This window comes from Schistocerca gregaria, chromosome X, assembly GCF_023897955.1.
Source record: "Schistocerca gregaria isolate iqSchGreg1 chromosome X, iqSchGreg1.2, whole genome shotgun sequence".
Taxonomy (NCBI): Eukaryota; Metazoa; Arthropoda; class Insecta; order Orthoptera; family Acrididae; genus Schistocerca; species Schistocerca gregaria.
In genome coordinates, this window is record NC_064931.1 from 646,351,759 (window position 1) to 646,379,464 (window position 27,706).

The 27,706-nt window shown below is 39.3% G+C and overlaps 1 protein-coding gene across 3 annotated transcripts in view; it reads right to left on the reverse strand.

The window, feature by feature from the left end:
• Window positions 1–27,706, reverse strand: part of LOC126299422 (E3 ubiquitin-protein ligase HUWE1) — a 378,230-nt gene that overhangs the window by 27,403 nt on the left and 323,121 nt on the right. For all 3 annotated transcript variants that reach the window (XM_049991320.1, XM_049991321.1, XM_049991322.1), the window contains exons 47-54: window positions 9,845–9,995; window positions 9,513–9,766; window positions 7,008–7,782; window positions 5,085–5,251; window positions 3,086–3,276; window positions 1,444–1,574; window positions 1,087–1,369; window positions 726–1,001 (exon numbers count right to left, since the gene is read on the reverse strand). In XM_049991320.1, the coding sequence (XP_049847277.1) occupies window positions 726–1,001; window positions 1,087–1,369; window positions 1,444–1,574; window positions 3,086–3,276; window positions 5,085–5,251; window positions 7,008–7,782; window positions 9,513–9,766; window positions 9,845–9,995 (2,228 nt within the window). The remainder of the gene's footprint in view (window positions 1–725; window positions 1,002–1,086; window positions 1,370–1,443; window positions 1,575–3,085; window positions 3,277–5,084; window positions 5,252–7,007; window positions 7,783–9,512; window positions 9,767–9,844; window positions 9,996–27,706) is intronic.

Sequence of the window (27,706 nt, forward strand, 5' to 3'; positions counted from 1 at the left end):
AGTTATCTGTGAGTTCTCACCCTGCACTTCATCTGCAATTCATGGTAATCAGTATGAATTACTTCACAATATTTTATTTCCATTCTGCCATCGTATCTTTTTACTTACATTGCTATCAATTTTGTTCTACCCATCCTTTTTCCTTCCATTATCAGTTATGTGGATCTGAAGATTAGCTGTATCATGGATCAATACTGGTAATATGAATAAAACATAGCAAGTGATCCAAACTGCATGTTTACTTTGGAATTACAGTGGCCACTGTCCCCTGCCCCTCTCTTGAGACATCAGGTCTTCAATTAAAGAAGTTTTTATTGAGAATTCAATTAAAGAAGTTTTTATTGAGAATTCAATTAAAGAAGTTTTTATTGAGAATTCAATAAAAAGGAGCTATATTATTAAGAAAATCATGAAAAAAGCATTATGGCCTATGAAATGTAGCTCTTCACACTATCTTCATTACACTTTTACACACGAGTATCAGTTCAATTATACTGATAGGAAACACAATTATTTAGTAAGTTTTGTCATCACTAGGCTACAGTAATGGACTCAGCACAGCATTCAGATAGTGTGCTGCTAAATACTGAACTGCAAAGACTCACCTATACACAAAGTTTTAATTTAATGTAATCATCCATATGGGAGACATTACTTAATTTTTGTGTAATATATTCTATTCCATAAAGACTCTGCCAAGTCAGTAAAGAGAGAAATATGTTTACCTTCAAACACAATATAGAATCTATTTTTCCATTCATCTGCACTGCGACGATGCAGTTCTCTAAATGAATCTTCAAACACATGGCTTCTCCTGACATGTACAGCTAATTCTTCTCTGCGGATACCCTCATCCATTCGCTCTAGCTCTGACCGGAAGTAGCGCCTCTTTACATCAAAATCCAAAATCCTTGTATGGTCTACAAGCACAGCAAATGGTCCATCAGCTATATTTATTGTCGACTGCCGCAGTATTTCATTGAGGACAACTCTGTGGGTTTCTGGTGAGCAAAGAAAGATTTTAAAAAGTTTAAGAGTCACTGTAAGCAATGTAATGACACCCTGTTAAAAAGCAACAATAAGTACCAGCAAAGATTAAGAATTTTGGTTTTGTTGGAGGTCGTGGAACTGATACAGCAAACAAACTCTCCCAGTCAACTCTGGAACTGCTCGGAGAGGACTGTGGGTTTGCACTTGCTTCAGAATCTGGAGGTAGTGGTGAGACCGGGGCAACACTTTGTTGTGCCACACCAGATGTGGAAGCACCAGCCTGTTCAGCTTGAGTCACTTCCTGCCCTTTTGGTGCAGTTTTCTTCTCTTCACTTGGGGGAGGAGGAGTGTGGACAAGAAAAAATGCTTCTACTGCAGGCTGGAAATAAAATTTGATGTAAGTCATACAACCAAAAATAGTGTATTATCAACAATTTACTAACCAGTTCTTACCTGCAAAACAAGAACTGCATGAGAATCTGGGGTATTGGACAATTCACTTAAGCAAGAACTCAATACGTCCCACAAGTCATCGAGAGGGAGCAAAGTTGCTAAGTGCGGCACTTCATTTGCTTCCGGATTTGCTGAAGAAAAGAAGTATTTTTTTTTAAATGTGAAAGTTTCTAATGTAAGCAGATGTTCAGTATCATCAGAGCTAAGTATCACACAAACAGGAAAAAAAATTGTGAATCTTAAGTATTTTATTTCCAGAATTACACGAATGCTTGGTATCTGTTTTTTTCAGAAAAGTCCAAAAGAATAGACATCCCAAATTCATGTAATTGAGTCATTTCAATGGGTTATGAATCCACCACCTTCAGTGTGAATGCACAATCACATTTGAACCCCAACGGGAATCTCAAAGTAGCAAACATGGAGGACATGGACAGGGACTGTGGACAGGTTATGCTAGGTGGGAATGTGGGGTGACCAAGGGGGCATACCGAGGTAGTCCATGTAATTGTGATAAACACTGGGTCCAGGTGGCACAGTAGTTAAATGCAAATGCCTAGCAAACAGGAGATCCTGGATTCGAATCCCAGTCCGGCACACATTTTCACTTGGACCTGCTGACTCCACACGAAGTGCCAACGCAGCTGACAGCGTGAGTTACTTTCCTTTCCTTTCCTTCTTTCTCCCTCCATCTTCAATTTACATAATACTTCCTGAATCAATCTAAAAAACTATACAGTTTATATTTACTTTTTCCTTTAACAATTTATTCCCGCAGTTACCAGTAAAGAATGAGTGTTATTCGAGAACTTTAAGAAAAAAATAATTGGAAATATACAACAGATTATTTTTATTTGTGTAATATTTTTATAGTCAACTCCAGCAAAACAACAGGTCTCCATGAACTGCCCATGTGTTAGTGAATAAGTTACAGTTTTCATTTGAAACATGCACTGAAATTGTCAGTACATTGTTCTCTACTCCCCTTTCCTTTCCATGTAGAAATTGATTACCAGTTAATTATAATGCCTTTAATTTTTATGTGAAGATCACAACTGAACCAAAAGTAATATGTTCAAAGAGATGTTATGCGAAGAAGGAGGAGGAGGAGGAGGAGGAGGAGGAGGAGGAGGAGGAGAAATTGTAAAGTACCAGGAGAGAGAAAAGTAAGTTATACCCATGTCAAAAGGAAGGCTATAGGCAAAAGAAAGACCAAAAAATATTCAAACCACAAATAATTACACAACGTACAGGATTTAAATGCTAAGTAAAAGAATAATTGTGGAATATATAAGTTTATTATGAAATTTTATATTCACAAAATAGTTATATACATCATGACTACTGAATTTTGTAATACATCCTCTATACTGACAATTTGGAAAACTACGAAGGAAATCATTTCTGCATTCAGTTTCAAGAATTTGGCAAAAAATCAAAATCTAAAAGGCTTTTTCTTTTCCCAAGAAAGCAATTTTACAGCTCAGTTGATTTATTACGGGAAATAAGAATTTTGCAGTTTTTATGTATTTTTCCTTATCAATCATTTGGTACTAACTATAGCAACAGAAATAATAAACCATGCTGAAAACTTTGTGTGAACATACAATTTAACTTCAATCATGTCTGAACAATAACTTACCAACATTATCCTTCAGTCTTTTGTGTGCCTCTTTGATGGAATCTCTTATCTGAACTATGACTTTCAGTGTTCTTAAGAAGAATGCCTGACTTGAAGTTTTTGATGTCAGCAAATTCACATTTGTTACAGACCAGTCATAGCGAGCTTTCCCTTTTATAGGAGCATTTATTACCACACTGTGTTTGGTAAACCTGTCGAAAAGGACATATATGAATATATTTACACACACACACACACACACACACACACACACACACACACACACACACACACACACACACACACATATATTAAATATCACAGTTATGGAATAATAAAAACATGAATTCTAAGTCTCCAGCCTCCAGCACGTCTTACATATGTGATAACCAGATACTAGTGACTGCACTGAATGAGTAATATTACAGAGTTTTAAGGTCTCAAGAAAGTTGGACATCACTGCTTCAATAAAAAAGAAATAATGGGACGATGACTAAACAGACTCAACTGAAACAATTTGAAGTTGCTAAGCGACATGTGTTGTGAAGTGTTATGCGCAGCTGGAGTATCAGAGTATCCAAGTTTTTATTTTTGTAATAAAAAAAAAGTGATGAATGTGATGGAAATAATATGGATAGTATGTAAGTACTATAATACTTCACTAAATATGTTGCTTATCAACTTCCAGTTGTTTAAGTTTGGTTAATTTAGTCATTATCACATCATTTGTTTTTTATTTGAACAGGGATTTCCAACATTGAGCAATGAAACATATAAATGAATGTGTGTGTGAATTCCTAAGGCACCAAACTGCTGCTGTTATTGGTCCTTGGACTTGCACACTAATTAAACTAACTTATGCTAAGAACAACAGATACATCCATGCCTGAGGGAGGACTCTGACCTCTGGTTGGATGGTATAATTGAATGTAAAACCCACTGAACATAGGTGCAAGCCCAAATCAGACTGTGCATTAAATAAAATCATTGTCTATTGTGACTGGTAGCAGTTGTTATTCACACCCTACAAAGGAACAGTCACAGAATTAAGCTGCATCCATCATAGATAAAATTCACTCATTGTTAGGAACTAAGTACTTGTGCAAACTGACCAAGGTTTCTGGAAGAAACCAAATGTGTCATGTGAGAAACATATTCCTAAAGTAAACTGTGTAAACAACAAAACAGAAATAATGATTATGAGCTACTTACTCAAAGTCAGTTTTCTGGTAATTAGTGAGACAGTAACAGTGAAATAACAGAAATAGCAATTACACATTTCAAACTGTCAAATATAGCCATATCCTGAATATTTTAAAAACAAAGATTCCAAGACTTACCAAGCGGGAAAGCGCCGGCAGACAGGCACATGAACAAAACACACAAACACACACACAGAATTTTTTGTTCATGTGCCTGTCTGCCGGCACTTTCCTGCTTGGTAAGTCTTGGAATCTTTGTTTTTAATATATTTTTCCCATGTGGAAGTTTCTTTCTATTTTATTTACATATCCTGAATATTGATTGATATGTAACCTCCTCTGATATATTTATTATGCAAGACTTTAGTAAAAGTGTGTTAGCAGACAATTTTTTATTTCATGTAAGCTTAAACTGTATATGGCTACCTTGATTATACTGAATGTAATTTGCCACAGCCAACTTTGATGATGATAGCAAATTAAATGGTGAACTACTTCAGTAGGACTTAACAAGAAATGGGGAGGTATATTCGGAGAGAGATTTACTCCAAATAAAGCTTCCAAACACCATGTATCATAATTATGAAACAAGCCAGTGAAACAGAATAAAATATACAAAATGGATCAAACAGCATGCCATGGCAAAAATGTTTTGATCCAATAACAGTAGCCTCTTTATGGATGAGCTATTTCAAATGTGTGAACTGTATACCAGACACTTTGTAGATTATGGATACAAAATTCTAATATAAACTTTAAGTAAATCTCAATAGGCTGGTAATATGCTATGCAAGGAAGCCTAGTAAGTTAGAACACACCTGTCCATTAAAGTTCCTTTTGGAAGTTTATCTGTTGGTGAAGTATCATCTTCATGTTGTCTTTTCAGTCTCTTATTTGAAGCCTTCAGATCCTTCAATACTTGCCCTATATGCTGTTTCAGCATCTTTCCTAGCTCCATGGCACCTTCAACCAAAAGATCTAAAGTCTGTTTATGGAGAAAGAAAAAACAAATTAGTCTAATGAATAAGTGAGTGTAACTATCATAGTTGCATACTCTTAACATTTTCAGGAATTTAATTTCATTTAATGAATCATTTCAAATACTCCATTCACCACCCCACCACTCCAGCTGCCGCTAGTAACAGCAACAGGATCTTTGCTGGTTTGGAAATTTTTCACATTGTATGGCATTTACAATCCTCAGTCAGGTTTTGAAAGGCTGATTATCCCACATGAGAAGAGGCCGGGGGTCGGGGGCATAAGTAATGAACATCTGCACAGAAGCAACATTTGAATCTGAAGCAGTTTTTTCACAACAGCAGCTCGTCACTCGATAAAAAGCAATAGTAGCTGTAGCCATATATTACATACCATGCAGTCTGGCAAGAACAATTGGAAGGTCAAAGACAGAAATAACTCACCAAAGATATCAGATTAGATTAGGAAAGAACTGTTAGGGGAATATGCGAACAACCTTTGCCACAATGTTACTGATTTGCAACCACTGAACAATTGGTTGGCACATGCAGGTGTGTGTGCCAAAATGGAGGGTCTTCTGGCTATGATATAGGATCAGGTCATTGCGACAAGAAACAACTAGAACTACACGCTGATGGTCCACTCAATAGATGACAGTTGCAGGAAGTTTGGAGATCAGAAGGAGAATACATCTGAATGTAAAATCTTTGTACCCATAGACTACTTGAAAATGCATGACAAAATTCTCAAAATTTGGGATAGGACAAGAAGCTAATTTGAGACTTTTGTCTGTATTACATATACAGTCGTCTCACTATTATAGGCAACAAAACATTCAATGGAACCACAGCATAATATGCAGTAAAACAATACATTGTAACTGATCTGACATAATAATGACCAATAAACCTGAGCAAGTCACCTTCCTAGTATAAGTCATTATATCCAACACCTATAGTTTGAGAACCACTTTCAGTGAGATGATGGCCAAATACAGGGATTTGGCAGATGAGGTAAAAGCCATGTCCAACATATGTCTGTACACATTATCCCTCTGGTAATATCTGACACTGACAAGACAGTAAAGTCTAAGAGTCTAGGGGATTTACAACTGCATCCTTAGCTCTTCTGGAAACTGTAGGAGGCAGCTGTAATGAACACCTGCAGAATAGTTCATCCGGTTCTCTCAGAGAACATAGCTAACTAAGAAATAACTTTTTGTTCAAATAATCATTATATCATTATATCAATAATATGTAAAAATGTGTAAAACACCAACCACTACAACAATCTTATACTCTTCTCCTCCACTGAAGAGAGAAAATTAGGGCTTAACATTCCATCAATAGCAAGGTAATTTGAAATGGACTGCATATTCTGATGGGACTAGGACAGGGAAGCAAATAAGTTGCATCCTTCACAAAGCAACCTGCAACCTTCCCAGTATCCATTTATAAGAACAGCACAAAAAATCTTAATCTGAATGATCTTATGTACTTCACATTTTTTATGCCATAAGGGAATTTTATCTCCTTTTAAGGAGAATGCACCACTTTACTTTTGAACTGATGAATTCTTCAGACAAGGAGTTCACAATGTATTCTATACTGAAGCACCCTACGATCATGCACTACTTGATTCCACAAGAAGCTTACTGTGTCCCAAAAACCAATGGATATCCCCCCCCCCCCCTTTCTCCCCAACGATTCTATAAGGAAACTAATATTATGGTGTATTTACTTGAAAAATATTTAGAAACTTACAACACGTTTTGCTGGATAGAAACAATTTGCCAAGTTGAGGAAAAGTGTTGTTATGTCCTCCAATCCTTCTTCTGAACAGCAACGAGATGTCAACACATCAACTGCCAGCTTCATGTGAGGTTTTGAAATTGGCAGAAGTTCTTCTTTTGGATTTTGTTCGCCACTGTCTTTCATATCTGTATGGACTATTTCTGGCAGTCCAGCTGATACATGTGAAAGAAGCTTCAGCAGCTTGTCAACAAGTGGTTTGTTTTGAGTTATAGTGGTAGAACTCAACAGAGCAAATAATCTTCCAAATGCTGAGCCTTCAAATATTGAAGGTGTCATTTCTTCTTCATCTGAAACATGAACTAAATATGGACGTGCAACACTTTTCCCTTTTCTAGTGCATTGTGATTCTAACTTCAATAAGACATCCCAAAAATCTGCGGCTTCTTGTCTGGCAGTACGTCCAGTAGCTTGGCCAGAACCAGATGGCGCTTTTGGCTTTGATTCCATTGACTCTTTGTTCTTGCTGTCCTTTGTGTCCTTGCTGTCCTTTGCGTCCTTGCTGTCCTTTGCGTCCTTGCTGTCCTTTGCGTCCTTGCTGTCCTTTGCGTCCTTGCTGTCCTTTGCGTCCTTGCTGTCCTTTGCGTCCTTGCTGTCCTTTGTGTCCTTGCTGTCCTTTGCGTCCTTGCTCACTCCTTTGATCTTGTCAATATCTCTGTTCTTGAGACACAACAGGAAGTGAACAGGTAATCCTTTTGCCATTGATATTAGCACTTCAACAGTGTGCCTGGAAAAGAAATTACATTACACTTGCAACAAAGTACATTAACCCTGTACATATTAATTTTTTGGCATATAATGTTCTAAAAAACAAGAACTTTTTTTACTAATGAGAAAGTGCTTTAATGAATGTCAGTACATATAGACAAATTGATATAACAAAAACAGCTTCAAATTTTTGAAGACTGCGATACATAAAATCCCGAGTATACTCCTGCACCACACTTTCCCTAAAGTAGCCTGACACTTTAATTTTTTTACTTTCTGTGTAGACACAAAGTCTACCTATGAATTTCACAAGGACTTTAAATGTTATAGCAATGTGGTAAGCATGAAAGAAGGGGATGATTGCCAAGCTGACATCACAGACTTCACAATACCACCTCGATTCCCTTCTTGCCTTTTTCCCCCATCTGCATCCCAAACACAGCTGCATATCACCCATGTCCTTGAAGGATGTTTTTTCTTCACATTTGGTGAAATAAGTGATGGATAATATGATCAGTCCATCACTTGAGGCTTGTGTTTTAAGCCAAATGATCTTGTACTTTTAAAGAAATATCTGATTTATGGTGTTTTGAAATAATATTCTTGACAACAGCAATACTGGACTCTAGGATTTTTCTTACCTTCTTGTTTTTTTGTGTAGGACTTATGCAGTCCACAAAGAAAATTCAATGAGATGGGGAAACGTTTTTTGTGACAATTCTTCCATCTTTTACAAGTCGCTGGGTTGTTAACCGAGTGCTGATCTGCCTCACCCAGCATGTTATTCTGTGCCTTCCTTCAACACTTCTCCACGACTTTTTATTTTACTTCACCATTGTGAATTATCTAGATAAATGACAATCTTTTCTAGCTTCCATCAAATTACTGCCAGTTTCATCCTCCTTTAGTTTCCTATGAGGAAATAACGAACACATGTCTCTTCTGGACAGCCACACAGTTCCATACATATTAGTTCTCTCAGTAACAATTAAGTCTGCAGGTTGTCAAGATCTGTAGTAGTTATTAACAGAAAGGCAATAACTGTTATTCAAAAGTAGTTTTACTGCTGTCAATAAAATCCGAGTTGACTGTAGTGTATCATTATACATTTCATCCAATTTAATTTCTTTTCCTACACATGTAATGATACCTCACAGCCTTCCTGTTCTCTCCCCATGCAATTTACATATTTTTGGAGACCTGAGAAAAGACATTTACAACTGTCTATTTGCTTCATATTATGAGGTGGATGCCTGGGTAAAATCACAGTTGCATGGGGACCTGGAAACATTTTTCTGTGAAGGCCTTAACCATCTTGTCTCACTATGGGATAAATATATTAACAGTCTTGGTGATCACTTTTTCCATTTGCCTCATTTTCACTTGACTACCCCTTGTACCCACTGTTGACTAAAAATAGTTCGAATTTCTCTTTCCTTCTATGCTGCGAAGAGTCTATTAAATGTCTGAATTTGTTCACATTAATTACAAATCATTTTTAAGAATTCTTACAGACTCAACTTCAGCTTTATCAGAGTTAATTTTTTGTGCTAATTTAAGTTCAATTTCTTTACATATTTAGCCCTAAAGGGCATAAGTAATGTCAATAAACTTAACTGCTACTATTAAACTTAAAGAATAATGCAAAATTGCACAAAATTGGTATAAGATATAGTAGAGAAAATACATTACACATGTTATGTGTGTGCTAAATCTTGACACCTACAATACGACAAACAGATTTAGTACCTGAAAACCACAGGACATGCCCGGGTCTGCAGTGTGATGTAAGTAAGTCCACGTTTTGTTGGATATTTAATAAGAGAAAATACTTCAGTTACTCTGCCCAGGGCATAATTGAATGTAGTGTTTAGCCACGCTCCATGAACAGTGACAATATTTGGAGCTGGTGACTGAGATTGTGACCTTGTTGTCATCCGCTTTGGCTCAGGAAGTGAATTTTTATGAGCAAAACTGCATTTCTCCAAAATAGACAGTAAAGCCTGCAACAAGAGCAATTTAATTACACTCAAAATAAGTATCACACAGAACTTCATTTAAGTTGAGATTGAAATCCTTACTTTCAGTATCCAGTCTCTTGTAGGTGGATGGTAACATAAATTCCTCAAAACACGGTGAAGACGACCCATGTTCAAAGCCGAATCATCAATGAACAGAAGTACTAAGAGACACGATACTGATTCACTATCCAGCAATGCACGTCCTCCAGTCCTAACAACAAAAAAATATCAGTGTCAATAAGGAATAAATGAGGGGGGGGGGGGGGGGGAGAGAGAGAGAGAGAGAGAGAGAGAGAGAGAGAGAGAGAGAGAGAGAGAGAGAGAGAGAGAGAGAGAGAGAGAGAACAATCAATGTCACCTAAAAGACTAAGTTAAACACAGTTTATTCTTATCTATAATCCAGTGACAGGGCCTGCAAGTTTGGTTTTCTAGATCTGAGACTATCAATAACGTACCTCAGTAGCCATACAAATCTTGCAGCAAACAATTATTCCTGTCTTACTCTGTGCTGAACAATCTCTCTGATAACTTACTAGACAGCAAACTTTACTACATAACCAATTTCATTTTAACAACTAGTCCATCTCCGAGAGGGAACATAACACAAAAATGGTAAGGACACAAGAAGCCACAATACCATACAGGTTACTGCAGTGCTTTCCATGATGTTCTAGACAGGGTTTTCTTTATGTCCATGGACACTAAGCCTCATGTCAGATATAAATATTTGAGTAGCTTAACCACTTAAGAGTCACATTATGTTTTAATTACTTTAGTTTCTTGGTGTTTTCCCTCATCCTACTCGTATCATGATGTCTTGCCATTTTCCAGAAGACCACCATCTCATCTTACTGATAGTCACCTTCGTACTTCAGAAAAATTAATAAAGGAAGTAAGGAAGGAATGGAAGAAATTAGTCTTCTCTCAATGACCAGGTCAGTAGAGATGGCTTACAAGACTGGAATGAACAATAATGGAGCAACAAATCGGTAATGTCCTTGTCTACAAAACTCTCAGCATTTGTGCAAAACTAGTAACAAACTGTAAAAACATCAGTCAATATGACTACAGGGGATTTGAATCCTGCTCATCCTCATTAACAATCATATGTCTTTAACGACTGCACCACCTCCCTCAGAAATAAAACTAAAAATTAATCCACAGAGATCATGTGCATTTTGATAATTTCCATCTGTTCCACATCCAGCAAGTCAAATTTTACAGCATGTATTCTATCACTGTGACTTTCAAATCAAAATAATTAGTATGCACACATGGATTAGCTTCTTATTTCCCCTCATCCAAATAAACTGTTGACCAAGTGGAGAGAGTAGATGTGAAACTGGTAAAAATTGAACCTTATACTTTCCTGTAGTGCTAGAAAGAACCTTCAAATAACACTTAAAATATATTACATAACTGAAATTTCATCCAACAGTAGGCACAATAACAACTCTGCACAGACCACTGTCCTGCCACTGTAAGAGGTCACAAGTGTCTACCCTACAGTATCAAATTTAAGCTAACATGTTACTTTGGTACACTTCACCTAATTATTATTGTCATCTGAAGTGCACAAAAATTTGATGTTTGTCATTGATAGATGCTATAAAGTGATTTCAGGCAGACAGCCCTGCACAATGAATTTTGTGACTTGGCACAGCACAGATCTATTTATTCTGGATTTCATAGCTTCAGGAGATAATGTTTCTTTGTATACCTCCTGTTTTTATTTTTACCCACAGAGCAGTCCATAGGAGTTAAGTATGGTGACTGTGCAGTTCATTTTGTGTTTACTGAGCGACCTATCCAACAATTGTAATTCATTTTGTTCTGTTGTGTTGGTACCAGACAAATTGCCTTAGATCCACCAGGATGTCTTCTAATAACTTTGGCAGCATATTTGTTATGAACTACAGATACTTGGGGCTAGTTAGAATCTCATCAATGAAACAGACCAAAATGTGATTCTCAAAAAGCTGACACCACACACTGAAAGACTGAAGTAACTGTTTGTCCATTTCTCTCAGCTAGTGTGAATTTTCAATTGAACAGTACTGGATATAATGAAGAACAAGATCTCACATAGATACACCGCATCACTTTTTAGCTTTTGTGGGCACTATTCAGGGAACCATAACCAATTTTGAAAATAATTGCTATGAAGCTATTGACAGAGTAAAATGTGGTAAGGAGAAAATGTGTTGGAACACAGTGTTTGCAGAACAGCCCTTCGACTGATCTCATCCACACATTCGAACTATCTCATAATGACAAATGGATTGTGTGGTACTGTGGTTAAGATGTTAGTTCCATATTATCAGTTGCTGTTCTTTTATGGTGGCATATCTTGTTCATAACATTTCCAATTTCTTGAAATTTTTCATAACTTTTATAAGACAGATTGTTTTCACTTTACATAATCTGGACATCTTTCAACATACTACCAAACTATCCCCAATAATTTGGCAACATTTGTCATGCAGCCTCTTTTTTGAACAATGTATAAACTGTGAAAGTCTGAATAGTTCTTAAGGAAGTGGTCCAAATTCTAGAACAGCAGGGAACAGACTGATTTCCTTTAAACACACACACACACACACACACACACACACACACACACACACACACAAAGCATGCCACACTTATGTGTTTGCTTACATTTCGTATCAGTAGGCAGATTCTTGTGGGAGCACTACTTTCAACAGCATGTTAGCTGTCTATAGCATTGGTATCTTGTGCCTATTTGGTTAAGTGCTACATATTATGCTCTCTTTGAAGGCTCACCCCAATGCCACAGAAAGAAGTATACACTTCCATTTAAAAGCTTGTCAGTGTGGCAGCTATATATATCAAAAATTGTTTTTCTATGTTAAAAAATTTGATACACTGTCTAATAGAATTTAACCTTGATACATTTACTCATTCTGGATGTATTTCTAATGGCCTTTCTTAGCTGTCTCTCCCTGAATCAAAGTTCACTCTAAAACCTACATGAAACAATCACGTAAGAAACAGCAAAAATAACTGATTTATATTGCTACACAGATTATAGTGGAAATTATGCAAATAGAGTATATTTTCTAAAGTACACACATTAAATACTGTATTACATTTGAAGCAAAAATATCAATCATTAACATTTACAGAAGAAACAGATTTACTCACTAGCACTAAATATATGTTTTCTGCAACATTAAAGATAGTTTTCTTTCTGAACACACAAAAGTACACTTTTCCTTTAGAAAGTACACACACACACACACACACACACACACACACACACACACACACACACACACACACAAAAAGGGGAAAAAAATCTGGGGTCACCAATTTTCAGAATGATGAAACATGGAGGAAGAACAACCACATCTAAAACAGGACCAAACAGACATAATGTACTGATGGACAGAGACCACTGTGCATTACGTAGTGAAGCAGCTCCTCATAAGCCATACATATCTGTAGTCAATGCTAAGAAATGCTTGTGGTAGCATAAGGACCAACACCACTGGACAATAGGTTACTGGAAATGAGTGTGTTGGAGTGATTGATCACACTGTATCCTGTGGCATTGTGACGGAAGTGTGAGTTACATGAATGGCTGGAGAACGTTACCTGACATCATGTGTAGCACCAACAGTGAAGTATGGAGGCAGTTGTGTTACAGTATAGGGGTGTTCTTTCATAGTTAAGGTGTGGTCACTTTAACTTAAGAAAAAAATAAATGCATTGTGTATTGCATATAGTAGAGGGCCAGTTAGGCAATGACTGACTGTATCGGCATGACAGAACACCCTGCCACGAACCAGTATCTACGACACAATGGTTTGTGGAGAACATTCCTGGAATGGACTGGTCTGCCCAGAGTCCCAACCTGAACCCAATGGAAAACCTTTGGGAATATTTATAATGTATACTACACTCCACATCCCGGTGTCCAACATCACTACTTTCTCTAGTTTTGGATTTTAAGTAAGAAAGAGCTGCCATCCCGCCAATGACATTCAGACGGCCCACTGAGTGTTGCCAGCGCAGTTCAAGCTATCATAAATTTGAAGTGTGGGCATATCCTATAAAAAAGTCTACTAGTATGTGCCTGGATACTTTTGAGCGGATAGTTTACTTTCAGATATCCAAAAATCTAGCATTCCTGATTTAAAAAAACCTACAAATAGATCAAGGCATTCCTCCCTTTCAGAACAATAGCTTCCTTCTTCAGGGAGGAATAACCTATTTGTTGAGGGAGGTGAAATACTAAGTGGCAGATCGCTAAGAACCCAGACTATGAGGTAATCACCTGTTAAGAGTGGAACGGGAGGCAAAAATAAAGGAAAAGTTTCCAGAATAAGGTGTCATAGATAATACATCAGTAAGCACATTGCCCATTTCAGTTCAGGGATGACAGAGGAAGGGGAAAATAAAAGTCAACGCCCACGTAACATGGATGTTGTCGTTGGTTGGCAGGCTTGCATGCCTCAGTGATATAGATAGCCATACCATATGAGCAACCACAACAGAGGGGTATCTGCCGAGACGCCAGAAAAATGTGTGTTTCCTGAAGAGGGGCAAGGAGTCTTTTCAGTAGTTATGGAGGCAACATTCTGGATGATTATCTGATCTGGCTGAAAGAAAGGGGAAACTACAACTTATTTTCATAAAGAGAGGACCACCAAGCCTCATGCCACAATGATGAAACGGCCGACAAAGAACCCCACTAACATCAGTTGATGGGACACAAAAGGAAGCTGTCTGTGAGGCAGGAAGACAGCAGCCTTGGCCGCAGCAACAGCAACTTTGTTCCCAGGCACACCAAGGTGGCCAGGAAAAAAAAAAGACCACAAGTGCCAGTATTAGCTAGCGACTGAAAGGACCGTTGAATTTGTTGTACGAGAGGGTGGCCCAAATGTAGGTCACGGAGAATCTGAATGGCGCTCAAAGAATCAGAGCAGGCAGTATAGGGAGAATGATGATGGCTACGGATATACTAAACAGCCTGATAGAGAGCAAAAAGTTCAGGTGTAAAGCCTGAACACTGGTCAAGGAGCCCGTATTGAAAGGTATCACCCGAACAACAAAGGCACATCCAACACCAGCAGTAGTCTTGGAGCCATCTGTGTAATAAAGACATCATTAGTGAGCTTTGAACGAAGTTCGACAAACCTCAAGCGGTATATCGAATACACGGTCCTCTCCTTTGGGAGCGAGCTGAGCTCAAGGTGAACGTGAACCTGAGCCTGGAGCCAAGGTGCCGTCGGGCACTCAACCACTCAAAAAGTCGTAGGGAGGGTAAAATCCAGTTGCTGAAGCAGGCGACGAAAGCGAACACCAGGAGGTAACAGGGCAGACTCATACAGCCCGTATTGGTGGTCGAGACAGTCATCAAAGAAGGAGAAATATGACGGGTTGGCGGGCATTGACATCAGTCGGCAGGCGTACCGACAAACCAACATATCGCACCGGTAGTTTAGCAGTAATTCAGCAGCTTAGGCATACAGTTTCTCAACAGGGCTGGTGTAGAGTGCTCCAGTCACCAGATGTAACCCCCATGGTGGATAGAGGTTAGACAGCGTAAGATGGACGACCGGGCAGAAGAGTACACAAAGCTCCCATAATCCAGCTTTGATTGCACAATGGACCAATATAAGTGAAGCAGGACCATTCGATCTGCTCATGACCTACCGCTGAGAACACGGAGGACATTTAGGGAATGGGAAAAACAAGCAGCCAAGTAAGACACATGTGGAGACCAGCAAAGTTTCCTGTGAAATGTAACACCTAAAAATGTTCTTGTCTCCCCGAATGGTAGAGCAACGGGACCAAGATGTAAGGTGGTGGAAGAAACTGTTTGTAACGCCAGAAGTTCATACAGACTGTTTTCTCACCAGAAAAACGGAAACCATTAGCGACACTCCAGGAATATAGATGGTCTAGACAATGCTGAAGACAGCGTTCCAGGAGACATGTTCTCAGAGCACTGCAGTAGATCGTAAAATCATCCATGAAAAGGGAGCCTGAAACATCCATTATTGGATTGATAGCTATGGCAAAAAGAATCGTTGAGTGGACCTTTGTGCCAAATAGCCAGCACAGGCCACCCCAGACAACCGAAGGAGGAGTGAAACTGTTGAATGAGCTAGTGAAAGCCACCCAGCAAGCCTTTTTGCTTTCTTTGATAACACAATGACATTGTACACGGAGTCATTTGTAACTGATAGAGTTTGCCATCGTAGGGTGGCGTTGGAAGGTGCGTAAAGCATGTCGTCGAGCACAAATAGCATCGCTGCATGCCGTAGTCCACCAGGTGACTGGGACTCAATGGGGAGAAGAGGAAGTACGAGGGATGGAATATTCAGCAGCAGTGAGAATAAAGTCCACGAGATATGCGACTTGACAATCGCAGCTGGAGAAGTCAGGATCATGGAAGGTCGCCAGGGAGGTGAAAAGCCCCCAGTCGACTTTGGAGATGTTGCAGCTAGTGGGATGTGGAGAAGGGGTGTGATGCAGGAGATGGATTACACAGTGGAAATGGTCGCTCGAATGTGTGTCAGACAGAGCATACCACTCGAACCAACGTGCAAGTTAGATAGTGGATAATGAGAGGTCCAAGTGGAAATAGGTATGCGTTGTGTCAGAAAGGAAGGTAGGTGCACCAGTATTTAAGCAGACTAGATTGAGGTGGTTGAAAAGGTCTAGCAAGAGAGAGCCTCTCGGGCAGGATGCTGGAGAGCCCTAAAGGGGATGGTGGGCATTAAAGTCTCCAATCAACAAAAATGGTGTAGGAAGCTGAGCAATCAGTTGTATCAAGTCTGCCCTAGTAACGGCAGACGATGGAGTCTAAACAGTACAAATGGAAAATGTGAACGTGGGGAGAATAATTCAGATGGCAACTGCCTGCAGATCTGTGTGCAAAGTGATTGGATCATAGTAGACATAATCCGGGACCAGCAACATGACCCCTCCATGAGCCAGAATACCTGCCAGAGGGGGTAATCCAAATGCACGGAGATAGTGTGCCAGGTCAATACGATCACATGGGCGTAACTTCATTTCTTGGAGACCTACGACAAGTGGGCAGTGCATTTGAAAGAGCAATTTTAGTTCCTCTCCTCTCAGCTGGACAGAATGTTGTGAATATTCCATTGCAGAAGTACCATTATGAAAAAAGAAAAAAAAGAAGAAAGAAAGGGTCACCTCGATGGCCGCCGAGGGCCTGGCTTCGAGGGAGCGTTGCTGCTGCTGCTGCGATTGATAGGTGGTGAGTCATGGTCCATCAACTCAACAGTTGCGTCTGCCACTTTCCTGAACTGGTCAGGAGAGCAGCTTCCCTCACCGGTGAAAGGCCAGATGATTGGCTACCAGCGGTGTGGCCTGTCGAAACTAAAGATGACCGGGGGCGCAACCACTGCCTGGCGCAGGAGAAGAAATGCGCCTCAGCGGAGATGGAGAACTTTTTTTTTACTATGAGCCTTCTTTGAATAATTACATTTTGTCGAAAGAACAGTTGATGGCTGTAAAGTTCAGGTACGCGAGAAATCTTTGCGTGTCAGTTCTTTTTTTGAAGGTCTGAGCATCTGATGTAGAGGTCTGAGGCCTGAGCAGTAGCAGATGATTAAGACTGAGCCATAGGTTGGTGGGAGGAAGAGGAGACGTTGATCGGGCGATCTTAGCACTGGCCGATCTGACGACCGAACTACTAAATGTTAGATCGCATGTCTGGGTACCAACCTCCCTGATAGGCTGAGGAGAGGTGAGAACGGTACTATATTTCCCTTCCGGAAGCACAGTGTGCTTTCTGCTATTGCATAACTTGCGAGCAGCTGAGGTCGACACTTTCTCTTTCACACAAATTTCCTGTGTACTTTTCTCATCTTTGTAGATGGGGCAGTCGCGAGAGGAGGCAGCATGGTTGCCCATACAGTTGACACAACGAGGGGACGGAGATGGACAGTCACCCTCATGTGCGTCTGTGCCACAGGTCGGAGCAATACTGACCCTATGACTTCTCATAGAAGATATGTTAAAGAAAGGCAACCCTACTTTCATAGCATTTGCAGACTTGGAGAAAGCTTTTGACAATGCTGACTGGAATATTCTCCTTCTAATTCTAAAGGTGGCAGGGTCAAAATATAGGGAGTGAAAGGCTATTTACAATTTGTACAGTAACCAGATATTGGTTTTAAGAGTCGAGGGGTATCAAAGGTGAGATAGGTTGCAGCCTATCTACAATGTTATTCGATCTGTATATGGAGCAAGCAGTAAGGGAAACAAAAGAAAAATTTGGTGGTAAGTCCACAGAGAAGAAATAAAAACTTTGAGGTTTGCCGATGACATTGCAAATTTTGTTAGAGACAGAGAAGGACTTGGAAGAGCAGTTGAATGGAATACACAGAATCTTGAAAGGAAGATTTAAGATGATCATCACCAAAAGCAAAGTGAGGAGAATGGAATGTAGTCAGATTGAATCAGGTGCTGCTAAGGGAGATAGATTAGGAAATGACACACCTTAAGTAGTCAATGAGTTTTGTTATTTGGGAAGCAAAATAACTGATGATAGTCAAAGTAGGTAGTATATAAAATGTAGGCTGGCAATGGCAAGAAAAGCATTTCAGAAGAACAGAAATTTCTTAATGCTGAGAATAAATTTAAGTGTCAGGAAGTCCTTTCCAAAAGAATTTGTATGGAGTGCAGCCTACATCAAACCAGTCTTTGGACTGAAGACAACAACAACAGCAACAGTACAATAGTTTTACCAAAGGCCATGTATGCCTCAGGGACAATAGTAATCAAGGCAATAATGAAAATCGAGAAGCTGGAAAAACAAAACAGGGAAACACTGAGAAAGATACACGGACAGGTTCAGAAACAGGGAATCTGAATAAAAAGACTGACAAAAGAACTATCTACATCTACATCCATATTCCGCAATCCACCTGACGGTATGTGGAGGAGGGTACCTTGAGTGCCTCTATCGGTTCTCTCTTCTATTCCAGTCTCGTATTATTGGTGGAAATAAAGATTGTCTGTATGCCTCTGCGTGGGCTCTAATTTCTCTGACTTTATCCTCATGGTCTCTCTGCGAGATACATGTATGAGGGAGCAATATACTGCTTGACTCCTTGGTGAAGGTATGTTCTTGAAAGTTCAACGAAATCCCGTACCTAGCTACTGAGTGTCTCTCTTGCAGAGTCTTCCACTGTAGTTTATCTATCATCTCCGTAATGCTTTCGCAATTACTAAATGATCCTGTAATAAAGCACGCTGCTGTCCGTTGGATCTTCTGTATTTCTTCTCTCAACCCTATCTGGTTCGGGTCCCATCCTGGTGAGTAGCATTCAAGCAGTGAGCGAACAAGTGTACTATAACCTACAACTGTTTTCGGACTGCATTTCCTTACGATTCTTCCAATGAATCTCATTCTGGCATCTGCTTTACCGACCACTGATTTTATAAGGTCATTCCATTTTAAATCACTCCTAATGCCTACTCCCAGATAATTTATGGAATTAACTGCTTCCACTTGCCGACCTGCTATATTGTAGTTAAATCAAAAAGGATCTTTCTTTCTATGTATTCACAGCACGTTACACTTGTCTACATTGAGATTCAATTGCCATTACCTGCACCATGCGTCAATTTGTTGCAGATGCTCTTGCATTTCAGTACAATTTTCCATTCTAACAATCTCTCTATATACTACAGCATCATCTGTAAAAAGCCTCAGTCAACTTCCGATGTCATCCTCAAGGTCATTTATATATATTGTGAATAGCAACGGTCCTACAACTTTCCTCTGTAGCACACCTGAAATCACTCTTACTTCGGAAAACTTCTCTCTATTGAGAATGACATGCTGCATTCTGTTATCTAGGAACTCTTCAATCCAATCACACAATTTGTCTGATAGTCCACATGCTCTTACCTTGTTCATTAAACAACTGTGGGGAACTGTACCAAACGCCTTGCGGAAGTCAAGAAACATGGCATCTACCTGGGAACCCATGTCTATGGCCCTCCGAGTCTCGTGGACAAATAGCGCAAGCTGGGTTTCACAAGATCATCTTTTTCGAAACCCATGCTGATTCCTACAGAGTAGATTTCTAGTCTCCAGAAAAGTCATTATACTCAAACATAATACGTGTTCCAAAATTCTACAACTGATCGATGTTAGAGATATAGGTCTACAGTTCTGCAGATCTGTTTGACGTCCCTTCTTGAAGACGGGAATGGCCTGTGCCCTTTTCCAATCCTTTGGAATGCTACGCTCTTATAGAGACCTATGGTACACTGCTGCAAGAAGGGGGACAAGTTGTTTCGTGTACTCTGTGTAAATTCGAACTGGTATCCCATCAGGTCCAGCGCCCTTTCCTCTTTTGAGCAATTTTAATTGTTTTTCCATCCCTCTGTCATTTATTTCGATATGTACCATTTTGTGATCTGTGCGACAATCTAGATAAGGAACTATAGTACAGTCTTCCTCTGTGAAACAGCTTTGGAAAAAGACATTTAATATTTTGGCCTTTAGTCGGTCATCCTCTGTTTTAGTATCATTTTGGTCAAGACCAAAATTTCTTAGGGTTTTCTGCCAAGTCAGTACATAGAACTTTACTTTCGAATTCATTGAACGCCTCTCGTATAGCCCTCGTCACACTACATTTTGCTTTGTGTAATTTTTGTTTGTCTGCAAGGCTATGTTTATGTTTGTTGTGAAATTCCCTTTGCTTCCATAGCAGGTTTATAACTCTGTTGTTGTACCGTGGTGGCTCTTTTCCATCTCTTACGATCTTGCTTGGCACATACTCATCTAACGCTTATTGTACAATGGTTTTGAACTTTGTCCACTGATCCTCAACACCATCCGTACTTGTGATAAAACTTGTGTGTTGAACTGTCAAATACTCCGAAATCTGCTTTTTGTCACTATTGATAAACAGCAAAATCTTCCTACCTTTTTTAATATTTCTATTTACGGCTGAAATCATCGATGCAGTAACCGCTTTATGATCACCGATTCCCTGTTCTGCGTTAACTGTTTCCAAATAGTTCGGGTCTGTTAGTCACCAGAAGGTCTAATATGTTATCGCCATGAGTCGGTTCTCTGTTTAACTGCTCATGGTAGTTTTCAGATAATTCACTTTAAAAAATCTCACTGGATTCTTGTCCCTGCCACCCATTATAAACATTCGAGTCTCCCAGTCTATATCTGGTAACTTAAAATCTCCACCCAGAACCATAAGATGGTTGGGAAATCTACTCTAAATATTTTCCAAATTTTGCTTCAGGTGCTCTGCCCCAACAGCAGCTGAGCCAGGGGGCTATAGAGACATCCAATTACCATGTTTGAGCCTGCTTTACCATGACCTTCACCCAAATTATTTCACATTTCGGATCTCCGTCAATTTCCTTCGATACTATTGCACTTTTTATTGCTATAAACATGCCTCCCTCTCCACTGTCCAGCTTTTGTCTGTGTATACATTCCAATCTGAGTTTAGAATTTCATTACTGTTTACATCTGGTTTCAGCCAACTTTCCATCCCTAGTACCATGTGGGCATTGTGACCATTTATTAATGAGAGCATTTCTGGGACCTTTCTACAGATGCCCCTGCTGTTTACTATTTCCACATTAATGTTGTTATTCCCTGTTGTGTTTTGCCTACTGCTACCTTGTCACATCTCAGGACTCAGGAGGCATCTTGTCGGGCCTAGGGAGGGAATTCTCTAACCTAAAAAACCCACATGTGCACTCCACACGTACTCCACTAACCTTGTAGCCGCTTCCTGCATGTAGTGCATACCTGACCTATTCGGGACTACCACACATTTCTCCTCCCAAAAGCGGAGGTCAAAAAATTTGCACCCCAGATGTCTGCAGAATCATCTGAGCCTCTGGTTTGGAGCCGAGTGGAATGCTTAAACCAGAGGACCGTGATCAGTTCTGGGAACGATACTGCAAATAGTTAAGATTCCACCCTGCCAGCGAGGCTTTCCACCTTCACCAACTCCACCAACTGCCTGTATGAACTGAGGATGACCTCTGAACCCAGACGGCAGGAGTCAATGGTGCCGACATGAGCAATAATTTGCAGTCGGGTGACCCACTGCTCCCTATCACTGCCGGCAGTGCCTCCTCCACATCTCAGATGAGACCACCCATCAAGCAGCAGAGTGAACACTGGCCTTCTTACCCGACCTTTCCACTATTTCCCTCAAGGGCTCCATACCCACGTAACATTGGAGCTCCCAATTACTAATAAACCCCTCCCCCCATGTTCCTGCTCGGACCTTGCTGAAGGAGCGGCCACGTGTCCACTCACAGGTAGAGCGGGTGATGCCACATGGCCAGCCTCCACATTGACCCTCCGCCTCGTGCAACGCAAATGACGCTGAACCCGCCACTCCCCTTGGGGAGAGGGTGGCCCAACCGCGTCCGGTACTCGTGAAGATGTTTCGACAGCAGGCACCGTGGGTCAAGCATGTAACACCTGGGGTGTACCACGCGATGCACCAGACTCCCCACTGCCACTACACTCCAAGGCAGGAGCCTGATGACAGCTGACCGTGGCCATCAGCACATTCAGCTGTTCGCAAACAGTGGCCAGTTCCTCCTGTGTCTGTACACAGCAGTCCCACGTCTTACCCATCCTAAGAAATCAATTTACTGTAGAGAGTTAATCAACTTTTAACTAGACTGCTAATTCACTAAAGGCGGCTGATAGCTGACTAAACTGTGGTTACTAGACACTTCTTGTTGGAAACAATGAAAATAAGCACTACCCGTCTCTGGACTGCATTCAAAACAAACACGAAATCTATGGAACACTATTACTAATGCTTGAAAATCAAAGCTTCCTAAAAGCAAAACCACACGGAAAGGAAGTGACAAGTAAGGAAAAACACCTAATACTTAAATTTACGTAGCTCGCTGTACAGCAGATTTGAAGCAGACGGCAGTTACGATGACACTGGCACTATACAAAGAGACTGGGACAACTACAAGCACCATCAGGAAAAGAAGGGTGAAGTTCTACGGACAGATACATAAGGTCAATGAAAATGACCTGACCAAGAAAAAGTTTAATATAGTGACAACTAATATAGTAAAAACCCACAGTTTAAAGAAAAACATTGAAGATGTTAAGAAACTTTATGTCCCCATGGAAGACATGACAGGGAGAAAAAACATAAAAATATCAGAAGACAGAAATTTCAGCAAACACCCAAAGAGAAGAAAACAGGAAAGAAGTGGGCAGAAGAGGGGAAGAAGAAAAACAATAAATGTACGAGAGTTTGTTGGGAAGAAAAAAAAGAGACAGAAAAAAGTCATGAAAATAATAATAGTAATTATTATTAATAATAAACAAATAAAAAGGAAAGGGAATGCGAAGAGAAAAATTACGAGAGAGAGAGAGAGAGAGAGAGAGAGAGAGAGAGAGAGAGAGAGAGAGAGAGAGAGAGAGAGAGAGAGCGGGGGGGAGAAGGACTATAATATTATCACATTATCAGTATGTTCATGTAATAAGGTTTAATTTTGCAGGGTATTCACCTGTCCAGTTATTTTTGCTTTGTAATTTTTAACTTCTATGCTATCAGTTTGTTCATTTACATTTTCTAAAGGCAAGGTTTATACTCTTTATTAATTTGCATGACTCTGTCTCACATAAATCTGAATTTGTTAAGGTTAGGTAAGAAGGCATAGGTTACACGGAGTGGAGCACCAGGTCCTCCATGCAGAAGTGGGCACTTTCCCTCACTCCCCTCTTCCCATAAGTGAACCCTCCCTTTTTTCCTGTTTCTTTTCTGATTTCCTTTCTCTGTCACTTATTTACTATTCTTTAATTCCACTGCGAATTCCTATTTCCATTTCTTATTTTTTTAAATCCATCTTTATTTCTCATTCTATCCATCCCTTCTATACTATCTCTGCAATAAGGGAGGCACAGTGGTTGCTTATGTAGCTGCCTCTCCACAGTACTGACCTCTTAATTTGATACTTCCCCTTCATATTTGCCATGCTTTCTCCTAGTAACCAGTGAGTCACTCTTAGACTGATTTTTAAGAGACCTGCACTTTCCTGTAAAACATTCTCCCTTCCTTCCTTCCAAAAGAAGGAATCTCTTGTTCCTAATGCTGGGAGTGGTGTGATCAATTTTTAAGTTTTTTTTTTATCACGGGTGTTGAGAGTTCGATACTCTCTGCAATTTATATAAATTTGGTGTCTGTACATAATATATAAGGGCTAGTGACAAATATCTTCACAAATAAAATAACACGACAAATCAGAAGACCATGTTATACATGAAACTGTTTCTTTAAAATATTGCTATGATATGATTAGTATGATCAGGCAGCTAAATTGTACTCTTCATGTAACATTAAGATGACACAATGTGAAGCAGCATAACTATGAATTCACTACATGCATTAAATCTATTATGGCATGCAATTACTGCAGTGAAATAATTAACATGTAAATTTATTCACACCGGCACAAAAGACTGTACGAAAATAACTGATAACTTTGTGTAAGAAAGTTTACCCAGCACTGGTTTTCTTTGACTGTGTATCTGACAAGCAATCCAATATACAACACCAAGAATAACAAAAGTTAATCTGCACAATAAAAAATGAGTGCATGCTTCAAGGAAATCAAACTAAGTCAATCAAGTTCAATAATTGCAATAGTATAACTGTATCAGAGTAATGATATTCTTATCTATAAGAAAAAGAACAATTTTCCCTATCTTCTCAGGAAGTCAATAAAAGAACTGAAGACTTAAGTCAAGGGAAAACTATGGTTACACGAGTTTGCTTTATTAATCTTGGGTATGCAGCTCTCGCAACTGTTTCAACAAGTTTCTTATATTTCATGAAGACCAGCTATGTTACTTATGAAGCAAACTTGGGAAACAGCGTCTAATGTAGCAGCTATTCATCAACCAACGTGATATTAGGTGAGGAACTCTCAAATCTATCCTGTCAGTGTACCTTTTGTGTGACTGAGTATCCTGTTACAAATTATTGCAAATTCATAAATTTTGTAGAGGCTTTGAATGTGGGCCACACGACATTTTTGTTCACGTGCAGCAACTATTTTTGCTGTAACTACGAATAAAGCTACCCTTGTGTTTCTGTCTTCTGCCTGCAGTAAGAAGCCTTTCCTTCAGGCCACAGCTGTTAAAACAGACTGTTGTGGAAGTGTTGCTCTGTTCAAGTAGCATTATGAAGAAACTACTACTACTACTACTACTACTACTACTACTACTACTAGACAGACACCTTTCACTAATGTGGTTTATGTTGCACAGTACAGTTTGTTCACACAGGTACGGGATGTTTAAAAAGTCTCTTCGCAGTGCTGTACGATTGTTAGCTGCGCGTGCCATATGCCAAAATGAAAACTCAGTGAAATACAAGTTATTAATTTATTGAATATTCATTTTTACTTACAAATTTTCACATTAAACGTTGAAAGTGTCCCCCCTGTTGTTGAATAGACAATTCAATTCATTTAATCATGTTTCCAAACACAAGCTGTAACATTTTTTCTGTAACAGAAGCAGTGAAAGTAGATATTGCAGTTTTCAATTCATCAATGGATTTTGGACAGTTTTTATACACAGTTGCTTTCGCTGCACCCCAGAAGAAAAAGTCAGGTGGTGGTAGATCAGGTGATCGTGGAGGCGAACGTCTCTGTGAAATTATGCAATCGCCAGAAACATCAGCACAACTGTCACTTTGTATGGGAAAAGTTCTAATTTTTTCCTTACAGCTGTGTGGGCCATTCTGACACTAACACCAATTTCCTGGGCGAGTTTTCTTACTGACTTCTTCAGACTCGTGGACATTTTGTCAGAAATATAGAGTAGTTTAATCCTCAGACAAAATGCTAGGATGACCACTTCTCGATGCATCTGTCACTGAACCTGTACTTTGAAACTTGTAAATCAAATCTCGCACAGTATCGCAATGTGGGAGTGTTGTCTCTGGGAAAACTGAATTAAATGTTTGACAAACTGAAACTGTGTATTTACCGCCAGCTTTGGACACTTGTTTCACTAAAAACACACGTTCTTCAATGGTTAGCATTTTATCAGTGACAAAAATGAAACCAACGAACAAAGGAACTAAATGTAAATGTTCATGTCAACACGTAATGACACACACCAATGATACTACCGATGCTGTCATACAGCACTGCGAAGAGACTTTTTGAACACAGTGTATTACATACACAGCTCTCTCATGTTGAACAAAGGAGTTCTTGCTGCTACTTCCTGATGGCATTCTAAAATCTCTAAGGTCATCAAGTAGGTGCTGAAGTAAAAATGGTATTTGATTAAAAGATGGTGTAATTTTCCACTTTTTTGTATTAATTTTATTTGTTCACAGCTAGTTTCAGCCTTCTACGATATTCTCAAGTTATTTTGTAGTTCTGCAATAGAAAATTATGCCGTACATACTGAAATGTCAGTATCTTGAAATTTGCGCTTGTCAGTTCGACAGATTGTCATTTACAAAGTATAAATTCATTACTGTGGTACTCGCTATGAAGAAAATTTATGCTTTTTCACCAAGGGCCTCTGATGTTTGCCAACTGAGGACCACAGTGACACACAGCAATGAAGGAAAGAAACAGAAAAGTTGAACAGGATATGCAATTTACTAACCACTCTTTTGCTTCTCTTAAGTGTCAGTTGGTATGCTCTGGGTGTACATAAAAGAGTGTTCATGAATAAGCCTTCTCCAGCTGACTGATACTATTACAGAAGTTGGTGTTGTTTTGGATATAGACAGATTCAATCTATTCATTTAAGTTGATAGAAGTGAAAGCACACTGTCAATTTTAGCATCTTAGTGATAGACTAGTACACAATAAATGAACTTCATTTTGGTGATATAAGCATTGCATCTGCTTCACTCAGAGTAAGTGAATGCAAAGTAAAATTCCAATACAAACAGAATTTCAGGAAAGGACTGTTTCCTCAAATTATAATGCTGGACTTCTTTCTTAAATTTTTTAATTAACATTTTTTGCACAATTATTAATTTATGGGGAAGAAATGAAATATGTTCTTTGTTACATGTCATCCTGAAATGCAATTTTGTACAATCAGTATATCTGAAAACATATGAAGGTTAGTTTTGGAGTATGAAATGGAAGAATTAGCCTGATCAAACTAAAAACTATATGAATTCCTGGTGTTTGTTCTTTTGGACATGTATTCATATAATTGAACTGCCTCAAATGGCAATGGGCCCACAACCTTCAGTGCATACGCACAATATCATTTGACTTCCATCGGGTACCTAAAATTATCAAGCATGGAGGACATGAACAGGGACTTGGGACAGGAGGCGTGAGGTGTAAATGTGGGTTGGCTGGGGAGTGTGCCAATATAGTTCTCGCAAATGCGATAAGCACTATGTCTGGATGACTGTCGTTTGTTAAGGATAAATGAAGGTAGATTAAATGACAGACAAGAGACAGTAATGCACTATCTGGTCAGCACAGCCCTGTCACTTGACTCCAAAATGGCATTCTTTTTTTTGGACGACTTCAATAGATAATTTTTAGGTACCAGTCCTCAGTTGGTAGTGTCAACTGTGGATCATCACTATGAGACACACCTACAATGTTTTGTCTTAGAATAGCAACTGAATGTTTGAATGATGCTGATGGAATATATGCAAATTTAGGAGCCAACTTACTGTGTCAACTACACTTCTAGCCATTATGTAACAAGTCTAAGCTTGAAAATACCTTTTGAAGCATGTTGACAAATCTACTAGGACATTTCAGCTGCACTGTCTCATTCATTCATGATCTACTAAACTGCACTGAAAATGGTGGTTCACTTTTCACTACATTACATAGGTGACTGTATGTAACAATTTCCTATTGTCAAGAAAGTGC